Source organism: Arvicanthis niloticus, chromosome 2 (assembly GCF_011762505.2).
Source record: "Arvicanthis niloticus isolate mArvNil1 chromosome 2, mArvNil1.pat.X, whole genome shotgun sequence".
Taxonomy (NCBI): Eukaryota; Metazoa; Chordata; class Mammalia; order Rodentia; family Muridae; genus Arvicanthis; species Arvicanthis niloticus.
In genome coordinates, this window is record NC_047659.1 from 130,798,224 (window position 1) to 130,820,390 (window position 22,167).

General features: G+C 43.4%; 1 protein-coding gene across 12 annotated transcripts in view; it reads right to left on the reverse strand.

Annotated features, from left to right (window-relative positions):
* Positions 1-456: 456 nt before the first annotated feature.
* Positions 457-22,167, reverse strand: part of Ptprt (protein tyrosine phosphatase receptor type T) — a 1,076,931-nt gene continuing 1,055,220 nt past the window's right edge. For all 12 annotated transcript variants that reach the window (XM_076930177.1, XM_076930174.1, XM_034495571.2 and 9 more), the window contains 4 exons: positions 12,707-12,832; positions 11,728-11,891; positions 8,913-9,048; positions 457-8,033 (listed from right to left, as the gene is read on the reverse strand). In XM_076930177.1, the coding sequence (XP_076786292.1) occupies positions 7,980-8,033; positions 8,913-9,048; positions 11,728-11,891; positions 12,707-12,832 (480 nt within the window). In that variant the 3' untranslated portion in view covers positions 457-7,979. The remainder of the gene's footprint in view (positions 8,034-8,912; positions 9,049-11,727; positions 11,892-12,706; positions 12,833-22,167) is intronic.

A 22,167-nucleotide genomic window follows, 5' to 3' on the forward strand; every position in this document is an offset into this window, starting at 1 on the left:
TGACCTTTACATGTGCGACATAGCTTGTGAACACACACACATACATGCACACACAAACAGGTACACATGCATGCACATACAGAGCATGCACATACAGAAAGACAAAAATATTTTTTAAATGTATGCTTAGCAAATGTTCCATTGAGTCTAATGCCAGTATTCTGAACCACACTCATGGACACACCGCTTTAGATACTTTAACCCCTCCCCCTTTTTTTATCAGTTCATGTATACTTATGAAAAAATCCCTTGATAGTTCTGAACTCCATTTTCTCATCTTCAAAGAGGGAATAGTATATATATCTTGCGTTATAGTTGGGAAGATTAAGTAAATGGATAAGAAGAAGCCCAGCTGATAGGAATACCATTAATTCTTGCACCCCAATCTCTACTCTTCTCATCTTCCCCTCATTCCCAGGAAGACACAAGTGTAAATATCTTAGGAAAACATGAATCTCAGGGTCACAGCTTTATTGTATAGATTTTTTTTAAACACAGCCATATTACAAACATTGTCAGGGAACATTTACAAGAATAAATAAGATGGACTTGCAGGTGTAAAAAGATTACACGTCACTTTAATGTACAGTCAAAAAATATATCTGATATTCATTGACCTGACATTATTTACCTTCTGCTTTTTGAAGCTAGAACTGGAAATAAAAAGGGAAAGGGGGAAAAGACATTGACAGCACAGTGCTGGCTTTCATGTCGCTGAAGTTGATTTATTTTGTTTTCTCTTCTCATACGTGCTTTATCTATCAAACACCCAAACTGTACAAGTGCAGGCCGTTGGTATTTGTGGAGACTTCAGGTAGTGTGTAGACTTTGGTCTCATGTGATATCATATACCACTGGGGAATGAAAATGTCAGCTTCCTCAGTGTAGAACTGGGAACACCATGATAGGTCCTGGAGAGGTGTACCAGTATAGTACCCTGTAGCCAAGGCAACTGCGGAGGCTACAACTGTACCTTTAATTGGCTACTAGGATATAGAGTGAAGAGAGAAGGGAGAATATGATATTTGAGTCTGATTACAAATATGAATTAGCCTAGGTTAACCTGGGCTAGCCCAAGAACCAGTTGGTGATAAAACATATGTACTGTGAATTATTATGATTAGCTGTCAAAAGAATCACTGTGCTTTTGAAATCTTTTCCTACAGGCCTTGAATAGGGAGTGAGGGCTGAATTAACCTTTGGAGATTACATGCATGAAGCAAAGCCTTGTTTTGATCCCTGCCTGGATGTTTATTGGTTCTCTCTGTCATTGAGGACCCTGATGGCCAGTGAGTCTGGGTGCTGGCTGCCCTTCTCAGTGATGGCAGTAAGCATCACATGTATGGACAAGGATGCTAACCATCCTGGATAAAGCTAAGAGATGCAGTTGGAGCTTTCTTTTGATTGACATAAGGAGATGATTTAAGTAGAAAACAGAGGACTGCCACCTCACAGACCAAGCACGACCTACTTACTTAGTTTGCCATTTGGAGGTCCCAGTTCAAATGTAACTTCCATATTTCAAGGACTCACCCACTAGAAAGTGAAAGTGGCCTGAAGTCTACCTCAGCTATGCTGCTTCTTTACATTAGACCAGCAGATGGGGATGCCTGGCTTCTGTTGGGAAGCTATTCAAACAGGCAGCTATCCTCCTCCATCTTAGCACCACTCACAGGAGTAACCAGGGTAGCAAACTATGCTCGATTCTGTCTTATCATCCACAGTCTCAAGAAGACTATGGATGCTAGCATTCTGCTTGTCCCTTTAGGAGATTGATTTTTTTTTTAGACTAATACAATTATGCTCACAAGGGCCCTAGAAATGGTCTCATCGAAGAATCACAACCTACATTAGATGCCCTGAATACCCGGTCTCATACCATCACTTTATTGTCCAATATTCTAAGACTCCTATACCTCATTCTCTAAACATTCCAACAAAGAACCAGGGTCAGCATTTTACCACCTAGAGTGGCTCTCAGATCTAGAAGGAAGCCCCATAGTAAGCACCTTCTGAAGTCCTTTCTAGTATGTCGTCTCCCCTCCCAATTCTTGCTCATCCTCTGTTCCAGCTGCAGTGCACATCCACTAAGCTCTTAGGTATATCCATGCTAGATAAAGTGGTACCAGGTCTGGGGTGGGGTATGAATGTGGTACTGACTCCCCCTGTTGGATACTAATATTTATGGATGGATTTCAGGTGTGAATGTGGCCCCTTTGATAACTCTTCTACCTCTTGTAGAAGTTGGCAGGAGATATGTAAGAGATGTTTCTTGGTATCCACAATACAGCTATATAGCCACTGTCATGCAAAAGTCTATCCGTGGCTACCAAGAAATTGAAAGAGCTTATTCATATGTAGATATGTCAGAGACATTTGTGCTGTGTTTGAGGATATCAGCTCCATGACTCTAAAATATGTCATAGAAAACCCGATTTAGAACTATTCTCTTTCTCCCCCACTTTCTACTTTTCACTTTCTGCCTCTCTCTCTCTCTCTCTCTCTCTCTCTCTCTCTCTCTCTCTCTTTCTCTCTCGTTTCACTGTTGTTCAGAAAGGATAGGATCTCAAAGCTGACCCCACATTCAGTAAAGGGAAACCTCTGCACTTCATAATTTTTGATATCTAGGTATCTAGGGACAACCTCACACAGGAAACCTGTATACAGCAGTATGCAAACAAGGTTGAATCTCAGTTGTCTATGGTTGAATTTACTTTTCCTATTTTTCTGTTATATTTGGCTGTGAGTTAGAACTGGTGAGATGCTCTAGAGGGCCTCACATTGGTTGGTTAATTGGAAAGAAAGGCAAATCAAGGCTTAGAGAAGACATTGGTACTTCTCTTTTATCTTTTGACTTGTCTTTTAGGTTGGGTTGTTGATTCATTCTTAGGGATCTTGGCTCAGTATGATCCATTGACCTTGTGGCATAGGATCAGCATCCTGTTCATATTCAGCTTTGGATCTAGATATACCTTCTACAGTATCGAGCTTGCTTTAGCTTGGTGCTGGTGGGCTGTTTGGTTAGCAGGGGTGGCAAGCTACAGGCTAAAGAAGGGTGGCTTTCTTTATTCTTTCCCCATGGCATTTACCACTGAACTTAAGAGCCCATAAGCATCCTTGTTTCTTAGTATACATTGCGTTTCAACTTGAAGTCTTATTTTCCTGCCCTAGTTTTCCAGATTAACCCCTCTAAACTTGGCCAAAGATGTTGTGTGTATGTTTCCTTTTTCATGCCGTGTTCAGACTGATATTTTACATTCCAGAAATGGTAAAGAGCAAGTTCTTAGCCTACTCTCCATGGTGCACCATGGTACAGTAGTTTGTGCTTCCTAGTGGCATCTGTCTGGAGTGCTGAAGACTGTAGGGATCCAGGGATTGTGTTGGGCTATGTGAAGGGAAGGGTGTTTAAGACTCCATATGTCAATATGAAGTGTGTCCTAAGATTTTCCCACATCAAAAGCCATAGAACTCTACAGAAACAACAGATATTGTTCCGCATTCAAGGGTCTTCTGAGTAAATCTGCATCTGACTTCTCCTTTGTCTTTAGGGTTTTGTAGGCTCGACCTTTACCATGCCATGCAGGTAAATACTCATTATTCTAGTCTGTTAGTGGGCACCTTGCAGAACCCTCCATAATAAGAAGAGACCTTAGCTGAACCTCAGGAGCAGTACAGTCAGGAGACAACCCCCCCCCACACCCACCCTCCGCAAGCAACAGATGCGCCAAAGGGAATGTTAGTTGGTGTGAATGTGAGTTTAGAATTGACCTCAGGAGGAAGGAACATGGCCAGGCACTATGTCTTGGGTCCGAGATTGATCAGAGAGATATATGACATAAAGGGCAGATTCAAAAATATATATTATACATTCATAGTTAAATTACTAAGAATAAATTAGAAAATGGGATTCATATATCATGAATGTAAAACACGAGGCTCTAGAAGAATTTGAAGCTTATCATTGTCTGCACTGGGCTTTACCAATAGCTACTGAGTCATTAGTTTTGCTCTTGTCCCTGTTGCTAAGAGTAATCATATGGGAACATCTCAGATACTATGGTGGAAGTATTTTGTCTATGTAGCCAGAAAATCAGGTTGGGTTTGCTTATATGGGCAAGTAAGTTCTTCCTCTGGATTTGTTTACTCGCCAGTAAAGTGGTGATGGCCATAATCACAGATACTTCAAGAATGTTGAAGAGTGAGGTCATGTTTTAGAGTCCACAGCACTGAGTCTATTGGTTCCATGGAGTAGGTGATATCTAGCTGGTCTTTGATTTCTTAGGCTCACACTGAGAGTCACCTGAAGTGAGCAGCCTCTCCCATTCCTATAAAGGGGATCTGCCATGGCTGTTGAGAAGCTAACAGGTCCATTCTTCATCCATGAAAATCATATCAGTGAGGGTAAAAGAACATGAAGTTGAGATGTAGCTGTGATCTGACCTGAAGCCATCTAGGCCATAAACACACCCAAGTAGGGGCAGTTTTCACAGAATCTCATTTATACCTTACACCTTCTCCATTTGGCTTCCACTGGAGACCAACGGGAAAATATCAGCTAAGTGAAGATTCACATTGGCATCCTTCCTTTGCTCATGTCAATGTGAGCCCACCCTATAAGTAGGTTGGGTGAGAAAAGACTCTTGGAAGGTGAGTTTTCTTGGGAGATTTTCCAGGGAAAATATCATCTAAATTCCTTAAAACCATTTCCCACTGTCACCAATGCTCTTCTGCATGTGCTCCACAGGGATCTGAAAAATGTCATTTCTGTCCATGTACCCCACTTTCTTTTTGTGTGCACTGCTTTAAGAGCACTTCCTTTAAGGGCAGTTGGATTGTGCAAAACAAAACAAAAACCGGTATGAATTAGCCCTTGGTGGCTTCCCTCAGCATGGCCTGAATTTTTTACACATTTCCTTTCCCTTGGAGTTATTCTTTAAATTCCCACCATTTATAATGACAGATACCATTGTCATCTTTATCTGTCAGTGCTTCAGCTCCTTCCTCAGCAGAATGAATCCTAGGATTTGTAGTTAATCCTCTCCCCTCCACCCTCTCTCTGTTGGAATTGGTCAAGATCTGAAGAAATAGGATGCAACATGCTGATTGGCTATGCTACAGACTCCTGAAGGCTATAGGGCAGTCCATTCAGATATAGGAGACTAGAGCCATAGGAATCCAGAAGGACCAGTGGGGCCTGGGGCCTGGGGCCTGGGGATATGCTCAAATATACCTGGGAAGAGGCCCATCAAAGGAGAATAGTAACTCATGGGATTCCTTTGCTTGCCTTTTCTTTGAGATGTTCCTTTTGAACCTCCAGAGTGACAGTCTTCCTTGATCAACTCTGGTGTTCTCAGACTTCTAGACGGCTCCTGGGCTCAAGCCAATGGGAGCTGGCTCCCTGATTTCCTTTCATATTCTATCCTTGCAGGCTTAGAGGCCAAGATTGTTTGTTGATCCTGCTTCATGGTAGAACAGAGACCCTGGGTTTTACATACTAGCTCAGTTTTATGATTCACTCCATATTTTGTCCCAGCAACAAAATAATGAGCACACACACACACACACACACACACACACACACACACTTACACACGTAACATATTGAAAGCACACACTGAGGAGACATTTTCACAGTGTCTAATGAAAGGAAAAGAGGCTGTCCTGCCGGTCCAGAGAGAGCCTTCTCCAAAACTAAACTGAGTGCATAGCTGTTAGACTCTGCCAGCTTCCTGTTGCCTGCAGGGCAGTGACTGTGCCCTTTACATTTCCTCCCTGGCTCTGGCTACCTTCCTGCCACCATTCCTGTCTTGCTACCTTCTAGCTGGGCTGACCTCCCACCATCTGTCCCTCCAGATACCTTCTCTCTTGCCTTTACCATTGTGCATGTTGACCCCCTTGGCTTGAATTTCCTTTTTCTTCTTTTCTATCTGTTGAGCCCCGACTGGAACGGATGTTGCCTAGGAAGCTCTAGGCAGAGCAAGTCACTCTCATGACTATGCTCATCAAATGCTTGTATGTTTCACTGTTACAATGTGGCTCAGCTTCCTTACAATACAGTGGGCCTGAAGGGCAAGCTGTGTACCTTATTGGATTCTGTGTCCCTCATACACCGCGACTGGATCAGTCTGCAAGATAGACCTTCCTAGACCCCTGGCTATTAAGCCTGTCAGATATTGTGGCTCAGCCCAGGCTACAGAGCTTCCCAAGCTGGCTCCCTTGTAGCCTGAGGGAGCATGAGAATTGTTTTTAGCAATGATGAAATTAGATAAGACTAGTTTTCCTCGGGAACTGGGAATGAGTTAATAAAATCTGTCTGAAAGTTTGGGCTACCAAGAAGAACTGGTATCAGAAAGAAAGAATTAAATTTCTACTCATGGAGTCCTCTCTATCTGCTCCGAAGTTTCTAGCCTTATTTTGGTTCCATAAAAATAATTGCTTGGCTGAGAAAGCATGAGGAAAATGGCGGGGAGGTTTCGCTGACATTACCTGCCTTTAGAGCCCAGAATTCCATCACTGAAGAAAGTGCTCGGGTTTCTTCAGTGACCAAATGGAGATAATGAGAATATTCTCTAGGGATCCTTAGGGGTGCTACGGACTATGTGACATGTCCCATGGAAGGTGGTAAGCTTGGCACTTGCTTGCAGGAAACACTTCACAATGTTGTCCTCCTTCCCTTAATTTATTCATATTTTGAGCAAGATTGGGTCCCGGGCCTAAACAGGCTTATTATATTATAAACCAAGCGAGGGCTCCAGTAGCCAATTTCAAAATGGCAGCTGGATTTTTTTTTTTTTTTTTTTTTTTTTTTTGGAAAGAGTTCAAATTTGGAGAGACAAATTATAAAGGTGTTTCTGTATTTCCCCACCCTCAAACCGGGGACTGATGCCAGGGGTCCCACTTCACTTGTTCAATGGCTGTGTTATTCCTACAGTGGGACTTTTCAAGGTGACCAGGAAATATAAGTCCAAGAGGGTTATCGTACAGCCGCACGTTCAAACTCCCATCCCATCCTATCCCTTTCTTTTCTTTTCTTTCTCTTTCTTTTCTTTTGACATAAGAGAATACAGGATTTTACACTCTCATAAGAATTTCTTTTCACATGTACTTGGGAAAAATACTCAAAGCTTTTCTTGTTTGTCTTTCCCACAGAAAGTGCCACCTAGGAAGCACAGGGTTGTGCTGCACAGGCCAGCAAGAGCCCTGCCCCAGGAGAGTGGCCCTTTCTGCAAAGGTTAAAGACACTGTTAACATTTCCTATGAGCCCTCCTCCCCCTACAGACTATGGAAAAGCAAAGGAAACCTTTGTCGAAGTGTGATGCAGACACAGCAGGTTTGCTGAGTGATTACAGAAGGTCAAGGCCGAGCTGGAGATGGCTGTAGTAAGTCAAACCCAGCATAGGTTAGGTGTAAGATGAAAAGGCTTTCTGCTTGGCCTAGGGGGGCATCCAGAAGTCACACTGATTCAGATTAGCAGGTGTCTCGTGCCAGAGGCCCCTGTGGAAGATGGTAGGAACCAATAGCCTAGTGATCTCTCAAACTATGATCTTTTGCAAGATAGCGTGGGGAAGAACTTCCACTCCTCGTACTCCTAAGAATGGCAAGGGAAGGACTGGCCAGCTCTCCATACCCCAGCACCTGCACAGTCAGTTTGCCACGAGAGCAACAAAGTCAGAACGAACAAAAGCAAGAGGTCTGGGAATTGGAAGTCCACGGCCTTGCTTGTGGGTAGGCTTCTGTGGGCCTGGTGCTGCCAGGTGTAGAAGGGAAGCTAGTCTCCATCAGAACAGCATCTCCCACAGGTACAGACCCCTCCCAGAAGCTGCAGAGCCTACTGCAGAGCATGAGACCACCAGTCTTCTTCCTGGAGCTGGGCAGGTGTGCCACCTCGGAGCTCCTGAGACCAGTCATTGTCAGTCACAGAAAAAGAGGGGCAGTTGCAGCAGCCTCTGGACTCTGGCAGGTTCCCCCATCCAATCAGTCTAAAAGGAGCTTAAATATTCCAGTGCCACCTCATATACAAATTTATACTGTTCCTGAGAGGAGGAGGAGAAGGAGATAAGAGAGAGAGAAAAAAAGAAAAGAATGCATTAGATTAAAGATGCAGATTTTAGAGAAAACTTTATCTGCACACACTAAAAATCAAATAGAAATTATCCATATCTCATGTCTGAACATCCTTCAACATCTCACTGGTGAGCATCCTACCTACGCTTCCCAGAATTCCCAGCTGAGACCGCTCCCTTTAAGTCACTCCATCACACACCAAAGCTTCTCAGACTGTAAGCTTCATGCAGAACATGTAGGGGTATGCACTGGAAATGAAGATCCTGACTCAGTCCATTTGGGATGAAGCTCAAGATTCTGAATTCTTACACTATCTCCCAGGTGATGTTGCTGCTACCAGCCTTTGAGCCATATTCCATGTGAGATCTTATCACACATTTTAAAGATTTATGGCCAAGTTCCTTCTATGGGTCATCTCCATCATTATAGCAGGTCTTAACATCCGGGCTCTACCATCCTCATAGCTTCACTATCCTTTGTCCAAAGCAACCTAGTTTAATGCTTGATCTTGTAAAATATTAGCGTAAGTAAATTAGAATAGGCTTGGGCTGAATCAAAAACGTAATTCACAAACTACTATTCCAGAATCCTTCCTTGAAGTCTGAATTAATGACATTTTCTTAGGGAGAGGGCAGAAAGTAAAACAAAGTGGGTGGACCGGGATTAATATTTAGATTGCCCTGCAGGAAAGAGAAATTGCTAAGGTTGGAAAGAAAAAGGAGCACAGACTATAGGTATTCAAATGAGACCCAGTTATTGAAAGTGTATCCTATGTACAGTCACATTTTTTTTCAGGTCCTGGGAACCTGAAGACTTTAGATGTTGAATAATGGTTTCTGGATGCTCACCAGCGTTTCCACCATGTTGGATTTGTTGTTGCGGAGGGTTTTCACGATGTGGAACACGTCGATGATGTTCTGCTGCTGGATCATCTCACACACACTGCAGATAGCACAGAAGGTTCCACTGCGGCCTCCCCCATTTCTAAACACAGAGTGAACAGGTGAGCCAAATTCCCAGGACCCCTACGCAGACACATGTCGATCATCAAGTTACATTGTAGAAGCAAGGAGTAGCTGTCCTAGCAGAAGTGTGGTCAGGCAACCATGCATACTTTAGTCTGAGCCATGGGTTTTGGTTTAAATTTCATTGGGGCTGTGAATCTTCTTTTACTTTGGGAAAGAGAGTTCTTAGAGTTCTGAGTTCCCCATTTACCTGATTAAGAGGTTTAGTTACATTGATGTTTCTTGGCTCTATGAGCATTTTAGGGTTAATCTGGGCACACTGATCCACATTCTCAGGGTAGGGTGGTATTGTGTCCTTGTACATGTGATACCTATATCCATGCCCAAAAGGATACTCTGGGTCTAGCCGACATCCAGTGAAAAGTGGACATTACTAGGTAGTTTTATTAGTATTTCTTTCTATCTTCTAATAAAGACAACAATAACTGATGAGTCTTGGGCTAGCTAGCCCTGACTTTGGGCTGTGGTCCTAGGGCATTGGCTCAGTATTTCTGAAATAGCGGGTCAATTCCATGGCTTCCCTTGTAAATCTTCTTTAAATAGGATCCCTCTTGTCTTAGGTATAAGGACTCATGTTCTTGGAATGGCCATTCCTCAGTTGCTCCTTCTTTCTGAAGCTCTGTAAATTATCCTTACAGAAACAAGCATCTTTAGGAACCTACCTGATTCTGAACTCCTGGGCTTGCTGCCAAAGGCAGCTAATGATTTCATGTAATGGTCTGTGTCTAAGGAACATCTGGAAAGTCACTAAAGCACTTAGTCAATCTTCCAGATGTTTGATCCACAGGAAACTTAACAACCAGATGCGTCCAGTATAGAAAATTATCCTCCCTTAACTGGTGGGTACCTGAATTTCAGTGACTGTCATGATTCCTGTGGTCCCCAAGGATGCCCAGGTCCCTATTGATAGACTGACACACTTATTCTGGTTGGCTAGGGTAGGAGAGATGGTGTTGAAAACAACCAAAATCCCCAACCAACCAACCAAGCCACCCCTCCCTCCTAGGCTAGGCTATAAAATCATTGGAGAGTAGGAAGCCCTCCTAGCAAGGAGTGTTAGTATCTTTTGAAATAAGAACCCAAGGACCAAGAGGATGAAGTGAGAGGATGTGTCACCTCAGGGACTTATGGAGTCCTGAGGAATGGCTGTTGTGTTGTGCTAATGAGGGAGCATATAATGTGTGGGAAAGAACTGGACGGAGTCAGGGTTGGAAACCAGTCTTGAGGTATTGATAGAGACAGCTTGGCAGGTCTGACACTGCTCGTCACCCTGAGAAGGCACAGCTCACAATGTCTGGAGTCTGAGTGTGTCTGCATTCTCAGAGAAAAGTTTCTACAAGTGGGAGCCTTTCGGCCCTGAGTGTGCATGTGTGTGTTTAACCTGCTCTAAGTTCTGACCTTCCTGACATGTATGAACCACCTAGCTGGAAGGAAGTGAACAATTAGCAGCTTTGTAAAAGACAGGCCAACTCTGAGGTCAATGAAAGGTAATTAATGCTTCCACTCACTCCAGAAAAAAATTATTCTAAAAAGAGATGAGTTTGGTTCATATTTTCGGCAATGCAATATTTTTTAAAGAGGAAGGGCCTCTCAGTCTCTTCCCTGCAAATGATTCTCTACAAAGTTGATAGTTGCAGATATAACATTCTATGTAAGTCCCCTATGGCTGCAGGTATTCTATCGGTCTGAACTCATAGAACCCTTCTTCATTGTAGACTCTATGACATCTGCTCTTAAGAAATTATATTGACATTTGTATATTTTCTGCTATGGCAGTTTTAAATCTCTGTTGGCAGATATATTATTCTTTGGTAAGTACTTTATGGTTAAACACCACAGGGTCTAAACATTATCTACTTTATCCAGTAGACAGATGGGGAAACCAAAGGTCATATAATTAAGTACTTTTTTTTTTTTTTTGCTGTTCCCATCCTAAGCCAGGAAGCAAAGATCATCTTAGTAACTGGTCTTGAATTCACTGCACCCCCGGGAAGACACAGATTCCAGGGCCCTGAAAATCCATCTACTGAAGTAGTGTCCTCCCTTCATGCTCTGTGTCCCTGTTCCTTCTAAGCACAAGGTAGGGTATAACCCAGGAGGCTGACACAATAAGCAAGTCCAAGAGATTCTCACCCTGTCCAGGAGGTCCTCATCCTGAATGTTCCTCCCCACCTTAGACACAGTGTGACACAGTAGACAACAGGTTAGCTCACAGTCTGGTAGATTTTAACTGAGTCCCTCTTGCATCTAGTTTGGTTTTCTTACCCAACTATGCTTTCAGTTTTCTTACTAATATTATGATAGTCTCTGTCTCATGGATGGAATGAAGTGATTCATATTAAATGCCTGGCAGGATGATATGCATAACTGCTTTTAGAGTGTAGAACTCATCTCTGTGTTGGGCACACTGGGAAGCGGTGTGCCTACTATGTTCTGCATCGGCAGCACGTCATGCATCCATAGTTTAAAAAAACGAGCATCTCAGTTCATCAAAGGATTCTAATTCCTATGGATGCATTTCAATGGATTGCAAGGGCTGTTGAGATGAGATACTACTGGATATGCCTCGGACTGGCTATGCCACCAGCACAACCTTCAGGCATCCAGTCACTCATCACCCCAGTTCCACAGTACTCACAGGCAGTGGACCACAGTGCGTCCCTCTCTTCCATCGTATTGCTCCTGCCATTTCTCCAGCCGTCGGACCACTTTGAGCAGAGAGCGCTTGGAGGGGGGCGTGTCCCGGTATGCAGGCCAGCCGATGTACTGGAGGTGCTGGACAATACGATAACCATCCTGTGGCTGAGAACAGAGCATTGGTTAGGGCTGTTCTGCTGGGGGTACCAAAGAGTACAAGCCTTTCAGATTTTGGTGGGGGTTGGAGTAGGGTAAAATTCAAATTGACTGGGGTCTCAGCTGTGGCACCATGCACATAGTGTCTTTATACCTAATCTTGTACCTCTATGTACACTGCTTAACTTTCTCTGTACCTTGAAAACTCCTGTCAAGCTTCAAACTAATTCCAACGTTCCTTTCTTTAGAATGCCTTTCTTTCTTCTACCAAGTAGACGTCCTTCTCTGAAGCTCATCTGTTACAATTTATCTCATGTTTCTGCTTGATAGTAAACTCTGAGGGCAGTGACTGAGGACCATTTCTCTAGGGTCTCAGTGGGGAGCAATGCTTGGCCATTGTTTCATGGGATTTATTGTGCTCTCTCCTACTCAGTGTTTAACCAATAACTATCTCTTTGAAAGAGATTAATTATTTTTCCATGTCAGTGTTTGTAGGACCTTGTCCAAAGTTCCTAAGACCCAACTGAAGGGTACCAGAGTGGTGTGCCAGTGTGGGGAAGAGCTGATGTCTGAGAAGTTTCGTCTACATGGTTGCTAGCGTGTCAGGAAACAGGCAGCTGGCAGGCTGCATGCGGCTCTGTTCATCTATCTGTGCTGGAACCATTGCTGGCTCTGGAATCAGCAAAGACATCATTTCCCCAAGGAAGAGCTTATCAGGAGAGAGTAACACAGACTCTTGGCGGGCTTAGTGGGATCCTCTCCCAGTCACCTCCATCTGTTCTGCAAAGAAGGGGAACAGTGAGCCATGGTGGCTCTGTATTTACCCGAGCCATGTTACAGATCCGGAAGATTCTGTGGATGATGTCCTCATCGATGTCTGCAGAGACAAATTCCACCTGGATGGGACCATAACACCCGGAGGTCTTCTCAGGCCAGTACTGCATACAGAGCTGAAGCAAAATAAGAGGTCACAGAAGGCTGAGGGCAAAGAAGGGGAAATATTAAATGCTATTTATCACTGAGCCTTTCTTGTTATGAGCAGGACACAGGACCAGGAAAGTCCAGTCCAGGAAGCAAACTGTACGTAGCTTTCCTACTGAGATACAGGTCCAACTTCTTTGGTATAAAATGTTAAAGCTTTGAACAGAGAGGGAGGCTTAAAAAATATTTGCTATGCTTTCTGAGTTCGAGGCCAGCCTGGTCTACAGAGTGAGTTCCAGGACAGCCAGAGCTACACAGAGAAACCCTGTCTTGAAAAACCAAAAAAAAGAAAAAAAAAATTGCTATGCTGACTTCAAACTATGTCTTAATATTCTTGACCCCGGTCTTCTCATCTTTTAAATGGGGAGAAGTGTATCTACCTGTCGATGTTGCTGTTAGGATTTTAGGACCTACAAGTGAAGGGCAGGCACAATCTCATTTTCATTTTACCACAATCACGGCAACTGTTTTCCATTTCAGAGAAGTCTACAGTGACTGTTCCTGGTTATACTCAGACTAATTGTTTTATAAAGTACAGAGTTTGGCATCTGACAGTCTTGGCTCCAAATCCAGGCTCTAATGTATATGGGTTTTGTCACCCAGACCTCTGCTCTCATGTGTAAGTTAAGGATAGGTATGTCTCCCTTGTACCATAAGAACATTCACTAGGTGCCAAGAGAGCTTGTTGACTGTCTTCCCAACATTTCTGGACTTGGGAACTACAAACAGAGTTTAGAACCCGTAGCCAGAGTTACTTCTCACTCTAAGACAGTGTCTTGCAGCTAGAGGCCATTTGTTTCCGTTCCCCAGTGTCCGAAGCCAGCTTTGTTCATCATAGCCATGGGAACAGTTATGAGCACAGGCTAGGATGCAGCGAGGCACAACATAGTATATGGAATACTTCTTGAGAGTCCTGGCAGTCCAGTGCAGCACTGACTGAGGAGCCCTGGTCCCAGATTGTAGTAGGTTTTTAGTTTATGAGCATCCTCAAGGAGGATGGCTACCTAACTCCTTCGTATCTATTGATTTGTTGGGTGACTTGACTCTGGGTATCTGTAGAGGGTCAAAGCATGCTTCCTCAAATTCCTGGTCTCTGAGAAGCATTGAGATGAACCCTGACTAGCCATTGTCTTAGATTTGGGACACACAGGAAGATGACAACTGAGGGCACAGGATTTTGGGGGCTATTAGTGACTGGAGAGAGGCCGTGTGATAGAAAGGTGACCTGGGAGTTACTAGGAAGGCATAGTTAATCCCCATAAAGACCCACTGAAGGTTCTAGCAGCAGTTCTGCACTGAGTGTCTCACAGGATGAGGTCAGCCATGACCCATGCCAGCTTGTAGGAATTGACAGAGGTAACCTATGCGCATGGTGGCTTTCTCTGAGGCAGGGATTTCCTGGGAGGGAAGAATTCCCTCTCCTTTGTTGATGGTAGTGTACTGTCATTTCACCCTGGGGAGTCACATGTCATGATGCTTTTGATTCTCTCCTCCCTCCAGAGCTAGGATGAGAAAGAATGAATAAGACATGGGGTACACCAAAGGGGAGCATCAGGTTCCCTGCCTTCTTACCAGTGGAAACCGGAAGTTCTCCCCAAGGGATACCATCATTTAACTTTAGCTGTGGTTTGCAGCTGTGGCCTAATAGCTAAACAAAAATACAATTTTAAAAAGATTTTTATTTATTTATGATGTATACCACATCCTGCCTTCACATATGTCTGCAGGCCAAAAGAGGGCACCAGATCTCATTATAGATGGTTGTGAGCCACCACGTGGTTGCTGCCAATTGAACTCAGGACCTCTGGAAGAGCAGCCCATGCTTTTAACCTCTGAGCAATCTCTCCAGCCCACAAAATGATTTTTTTTTTTTTAAATAAAGTTTAATTGACACTTACATGTTAACCTGTTCATTTATTGTCTGTGAGTCCTGCCACCCAGCACTTTAGCTGTAGACCTGAATAGTTTAGACAGAGACCTACAAGATTTTCTGTCTAGCCTTTCATATCAATCTTTGCCATCCCTTTCTCTGTTAGGGTTGTTTTGGGGATAAAGGAGCTAATTCATGAAAATAAATCCTTTAGGACTGTATCAGCCATGAAATGAATACCTATTTGGCATTGCAGGACATTATTGCATTTATAATTCAATTGTAGAATAGTTATTGTCATTGCATGGTTATTATCATTCACTTATTGCTTGGCTTATGATGAGGTTGGTTGCAGCGCTACAAATGTATCATTGGGTAATGACATCATAAGGCACAACGTGAATTCAGAACGGGGGATATAGATCTTGGCTTACATGCAGTAGGTCCTATACTCAGCCCCTGGGGATGCAAAAAAAGGCATTTGGCATACATAACCTACAGGCTTCCACAGCTTTACGATGAAGTACTGTGCACTGTAAAGGGCTAGACGTTTCTCGGCAGCATTCTGGGTATCAGGATCTCCACCTTACTGCCATCGCCTAAGCATCACCGGAGAGTATTGCATAACGTCAGCCCAAGGATGGCATGCAAATCGAAATTTACATAGCTTCTATCAAGTGTGTATTGTACACTTGATACTTAACACTGTAAAGTCACAAATTCTCAAGTTGGATGTTTTGCCAAATAACAAAGATGTGTAGGTAAAGTTTCATAAAGGTATTGGTCCTCGGCTTGCCTAAGCTCAACATCAGGGGTTAACCAAGCATATTGAGAAACTATGTGAATAAGGAAGTAGGGGAGGAGGGCTGGTTACAGGGGCCTCCATAGCTGGACAGTCTGCTGCTGCATAGCCGTGCAGTAATGACAGATCCACAGTTTGAACTTCATTTCTCTTTGCCAGTGGCTCTTCTGCTTTGCAACCTTCACAGTAATGAGGGACTGGTCCCGATAAGTCCGCGGCTGGCCAGAGAGACTGGAATTAATCAGAATTTCCCATTTAAAAAAAATAATTGCCTTTATTACCTGCATTGAATCTAGCCTTGCCAGAGTTCAGCTGTGATCCTGACACGAGGCGTATGGATCTGAGGCACAAGGGAGTGTCTATTACCCCCAATATTTTCAGCCTGAGGAGAATGTGGAATGATTTGTCTCTTTTAATAAGATTTCCAGACCAATTTCTCAAGCTAATAGGTTCTACTATGCCTCAAACAAGAGCCCTATATTTTAGGACTCTTCTCTGCATTTGATTTTCCAGGTCACTTTCCCATAATGCCCAGAGGGCTGGAAAAGGTTGCAGGGCCCTTCCAATCCAAAATCAGTGCCATCTTTTTACTTGGGCTCCCTAATTTGTGAGACCACAACCAAATGGAGCAGTGGGTGCCATTTGCTTGGGCAATGTGTGGGAAGATGTGCATCTGAGCTGGCAGGGATTATCAGGGTCTGGGTCTCCTCACAGCCCAACAGGGTGTACATGACCATGAAACAGGAAGTAGGAGACAGAGTGGAGAGAAGCCAAGTGCTCCATACCCAGTGACCCTTCCAGTCTTGCAAATGATTTTCATCAGCAAAAATGTCTTCTCGGTTTAGCTTAATGCCATCTCTGTGTCCAGACACACAGATCCATTTGACTGGAAGCTGCCATTTTGGCCTGAGTATGAAGCATAGAAAAACTGGGGAAATAAATTCATTAGGGCTCACAAAGTTCATTTTATTTCTTTTAATTTTTATTTGTGTGTGTGTGTGTGTGTGTGTTTGTGTGCGCGTGTGTGTCAGCCAGTTATCCATTGAGCTTTCTCACCAGGGTCTCTCTCTCTCTCTCTCTCTCTCTCTCTCTCTCTCTCTCTCTCTCTCTCATTGTTATTTTGGTTTTTTGTTTGTTTTGTTTTCTGTTTGTTTTTTATTGTTGTTTTATTGTTGTTATTTGATTTTTTTCTTCTCTTTCTTCTTTGGTTTTACATTTAAAAAATACTTTAAATTCTATTTATTTTGTTTTTCTCAAAGCTATTTTTTTAAAGTAGCATACAAAGAAAGACAAATGCTATGCTCTCTCATATTCAGCTCCTAGTTCCTAATTTTTATGTGTGTGTGTGTGTGTGTGTGTGTGTGTCTAGTAAGAGGTCAGGAAGCTAGGAAGGGTGCAGCTGAGGAAGAAAGGAAAAAGTCTTTAAGAAGTGACGTGAAGAAACTAACAACACATGGAACTTGGGAGAACACTGAGACAGAAAGGTAGAAACAGGGAGGGGAGGGGAGGACATGGTGGGGAGCAGGGAAAACTGGGAGTGAAAACACTAGGAAGAAACTGCTTACTTTGTATGCTGATTAAGCAAACAAAGAAGAAACAGGTTTCTTTGCCATCTGTATTTTCAGACATAATTCATTTTGTTAAGCCTCCTTCTCTTCCACGCTCCTCCCCATCTCCTTCCTCCCTCTGGTGTCCTCCCTCAACAATCCTCCTTCTCGCCTACAAGTCACATGTATTCAATCATTCTTGTGGTCCCCAAACCCTCCCTCCTTGTTGTCTCTTTCCTAGTTTCAATGACCTTTCTTTACATCTATAAAAATGAAAAGCTAGGATTTTATTTTGATACTTTTCCTTTTGGTAACCTGTCCAGGTCTCTTAATTTCTATAGTTTATTATGAAGGTATATGCATATTAATATCTCCTTGCATAGGGATGCCTGCAGTGAGACTTCCAGGCACATGAGCCCTCACCATTAGGCAGCATTATTTAAGACAAGATGGATAAAGGGAAAGGTTTTCTCAAGAGAGACTTGGAAAATCAAAGAGGATTTTTGTTGGGGGTTGGAGGATGGGGGGTGGGGGAATAAATGTATCAGAGTTTCCATTTGAAGTACCTTCTATTTCTTTCTTTTTATTACTATCAGTATGTATGTGTATGTTGAGTGAGTGTGTGTGTGTGTGTGTGTGTGTGTGTGTGTGTGTGTGTGTGAAGAGCCTAAGGTTTACTGAGGAGCCCTGAATCAAAACAAACAAACAAACAGACAAACAAACCAGCAAAGTGGAAAGTGATAAAGGCATCCAGCATTGACCTCTGACCTCTGCATGTGCATGCACACACGCACACATGCCTATATGCTCCCAAATGGGTTGATGGGTTGATTAAAAGTCTGTAGTTTGGACCAGATGTTCTTCCCTGCCACTCCTCCTTCCCCATGGTCTAGAGAGGATGGAGCTGCCAGATGGGCAGGCCTCTCTACTGTAGATGGGCACAGGTAGGGCCCATGATTGTCTCTAGGAAAGAAGCCAGCCTCATTGTGTCTGATGATTGAGAACTGCCCATGCTTATTCCCAGAAAGCAGAGTACTTATGTTGTCTGTTGATGAGTTAAATCCAGCAAAAGCAGGCAGTATAGACAGTGTTGAATCAGCTGCTGTCCTTTATGCAACCTAGTGATCTCCATCATTGTAAGGCCATGAAAAGATGTCCTCTGTGTGTGTGTGTGTGTGTGTGTGTGTGTGTGTGTGTGTGTGTGTGTGTGTGTGTGTCGGGGGGTGAGTTGTTGCAAATTCAGGCGTGAAATGTGACAACGGCAGAGGTAGCCTCCCTCATTAAACATCTTGAAATCTGAAAGCTTGTTAGTCACCGCGACAATAAACATGCCCTGATAGCTGAATGAAAGCTAGCAGATGTGTCTATTTTTGGAAAAAACAATTTTAAAGTATATTTTGGTACACCTTAGTTATGCCTTTTGTTAATTAAAAATCCTTTGATAAGTAGGAAAGGGCAGGCAATAATATCAGTCTCAGAAATGAATGACTCTAGTTTGCAAAGTTCCTGTGATCTTCCAGGGTGGGGGTGGGGGAAGGATTAACTGTGGGTCACCTAACAGTGAAGTGAATTAGGTGGAATTTAGGTAGAGAACTGTAATAGAGAAACCCAAGTTGGTGTTAAAAATCTGGGTAGTGATTATAACATTCCTTTAAATAGATTCTATAGAATTGCATAATTGGTTTTGGCAACTGTGGCCAGTCTGTGGGAGTAGAGGTGAAAGGTAGAGGGGACACAGAAAGAAATAGCCTGGATGGTGATCAAAAGACATCCACACACCTCGCCCCCCCCCCCCCCAAGTCCCTTAAGTGAGAATGTGATTTCTGCAGTGTGCACGGACACTTCCTTTTATGACAGCCAGTGCTGAATTTTCTCCTGGGAAGGAAGGGGAAGGTTTATGGCATTTACCAACAGGAGCATGGTATGTATAAGGCAAGCTATGGGAAGGTTTTAAAGAGAAGTGCAACAGAGAGGGAAAGAGCTGAATTTTGTAGAAAAGGGAACAAATTTGGGGGTTGGGGTATATCTTAACTATTTTTTTTGTTCTGTAGTAAAATATCCTGACCAAAGAAACTTAAGGGGGGGAAAAAAAGGATCTTTTTCTGAGTCACAGTTTAAGAGTATGGTCCACTATGGTCCAGTGTCACCTCCACTATTCTAGGGAGCTAGAGGCACAGAGCCTTAGAAAGTCAGACCTGAGCTGGTTGAGGTGCAGAAGTGGGTATCCTGTGCATTTGCCTGGCATGTTAGGCTGTGCTTCCTCAAGTAGTGGTCAAATGTATAAATCAATTCCTGATATTTGTTTTGTGGACATAGTGACAGCAAACACATTTCTGAAATGTCACCTTGCTCTCCCCTGAGAAGGGGATGTTTGCCCCCCTCATTTCTAGAAGCTTTCACTTGCATGGAAAGCCCCCACACTCATTGACTCATATAGACTCATATAGACCCATCCATCTTCCACCGTTCCTCCTGGCTTTGCATCACCTGATCTCAGGCTTTCTATAATCAGGTCTGAAAACTGGGCAACTGAATTTCTATATCAGCTGTGAGCTTTTGCTCTACAAAGGAAATGCCTCTGTCTTCTGTGATGATGGTCAGACACCAGGAACTGGAAATATGTCTTTAACTAGTATGGACATCTTATCACATCATCCTTGGCAGGAGGTCATGGGCAAAAGTTCGTGATGGGTCAAGTGTCCTTGTTGACACCCCTTCTTTGCTTGAGCCTTAACCTCAAGTTCTACAAGGAGGAAGTAGTGGTTTCCAAAGCAGGGTCAATAAAGCTGGCAGGAAAGTACGTAGAACTATATCTAAAGCATTTGAAAGTGGAAGGAGGATTATTTTGTTGTCTAGAATGCAGGACCCCAAGTCTCTGGCTTTGAGTTCAGATTAGAGCTTGTCATTAGGTCACGTTATCACATGGTCTACAGAACAGAAGCTTACTGAGATAGTAATGCCCGTGGAACAATAAAAGAAAAGTAACTCACTGTGATACCCAAGGAGGGAAGCATAAGAAATGTTGAAAGGTGACTTGAATTACAAAATCTCTTAGATCTGAACGAGATGAAGGGTGTTCCCTAGTATTAGCAACAAGCATGATAGGAAGAAATTGCCAATATTCTGAAGCAATCTAACATTCAAGGAAACTGGAAACACAAGTATTCATTAATTTGGGGATAATGAAACTGAGGTTGGGCCTCCTTGATCCCCCTGGTTGATAAGTAGCCATTCTTAATGAGTCTTCCTACCATCGCAGATCTTGAGGGCATTGTGATAATGTTGTACCCCAACAATACATCTCTACCATTGGTTTGCTTTGTGCCTTTTAGCCACTTAAGGTTCATGCTAAGCTGATTTCAACTGAGGGAGATTTTACTTTTGGTCAAAGACAGCCTGCAACAGATTCATTCCTTTTCCACAACATGTGCCTCATGGGACCCACAGGTTTGGGCATCTCTTTGGTCTTCTGTTGTGTCTAGGTCTGTGCTCTGCCCATGATAAGCTCTCAATAAATGTATGTGGATAAACGAATGACTGACAAGGCTTTGAGAGCCTCTCTCTGGGTTGGGAGCCACTCAAGCTGATGAAACCCTTTCTTCTTGTCTCTTCACATCCTGCTTTCTTTGGGCTTTGATTGAGACACAATTTCTCCAACTCAAACCACTCACCTTGATACCACATGGTGAGTCCTTTGTAGGTCGAGAGAGAATCTACTCCTTTTATGGACGATCCCCCAAGCTTTCTAAACACTACATAGTATGTCATAACCACACAGGACTTTTCACATCACAGCTACAAACTCCCCAAACAAGGTGCAATTTAAGGGCTTATTTTGGCAGGGAATGCATGGAACCACAGGCATGGGAGGCAGCGGGCTACATGCATGACACAGGAAATAGAAAATGAACAGGAAGATCAAAATTTCAAGACTCTTAGTCAGGCACTTTCTCCAGCAAGGTGCCACCTCCTAAAGGTTCCGTAACTTTCCTACCACTACCACCAGATAGAGATCAAGTGTTCAAACACGAACACACCCAAGCAGCAACAGGTTTCTTTCTGATGCCCTTTTCCTGTGTTCTATGGTCTGGTCATGGTCATATGGTCATAAAGGTTTCCAACAAACCTGATGACTTGAGATTGATCCTGGGAACTAACATGATAGAAAGGAAGCTGTCTTCTACAGGCTGGAGTCTGATTTTCACAAGTGAGCCATGATAAATGTGTTCAGACAAAGAGAGAAGGGGAGACTGACACACACATATAGGAACAATTTGACTAAGTGTAATAAAAGTTTTAAAAAATGTCTATGTAGTGTGTATATGTGCACACTGATGTGTGGGGCATCTGAGTAGAAGTGTGAGACAGTGCACGTGTGTATATGTGAAGGTCATAGGGTAGACTCCGGTGTTAGTCCTCATCTCCCACCTTGGATGAGACAGCGTCTTTTGTTGAATACACCAGGCTTATTGGCCTACAAGCTTCTGGGGATTCTCCTGCCTCTGCTTCCTAGTTTTGGGTAGGAATGTTGGGATTATACTACTGTATCTGGCTTTACATGGTTCTGGGGATATGAACTCTGGTCTTCAGATTGCTAAGCAAGAACTTTATCCAGCAAGTTACTTCCCAGCCCCCAGAGTCAACGAGTTAGAAACAATTCCAGCGGCTGAAGGCAGAGGTTTGAGAATTTTTATCAACAGCTCTCATGGATCACAATTTTCTGATTAGCAGCTTCTGTGAAAAAACTAACACTGTGGCTACAGATGGCCCATTCAAAGAAGGAGCATAGGATTTAGAGCTGCTTTCCACAGCAGTACAAGGAAATAAAGGCTTCTGGGTGCTTGCATCTTCTCCTTGTCCATATCTTCCTGCATCCCATGCGTAGCTTGACCACCCTTCAAGAGGCATTCATAGTCAGACTACAGGAGGAGCCGTTAGTTCCCTTGACAGCAACTGAGAGCTGCTTAGGGCATAAGCAGACCTGTCCACCTTGCTGGCCTGGCCACATGTAGGGCTGCCTTGGCAGAAGCATGCTAGCAGGCAGATGCTCATACCACTTCAAAGACCCACCCCTCCAGGTGCCGT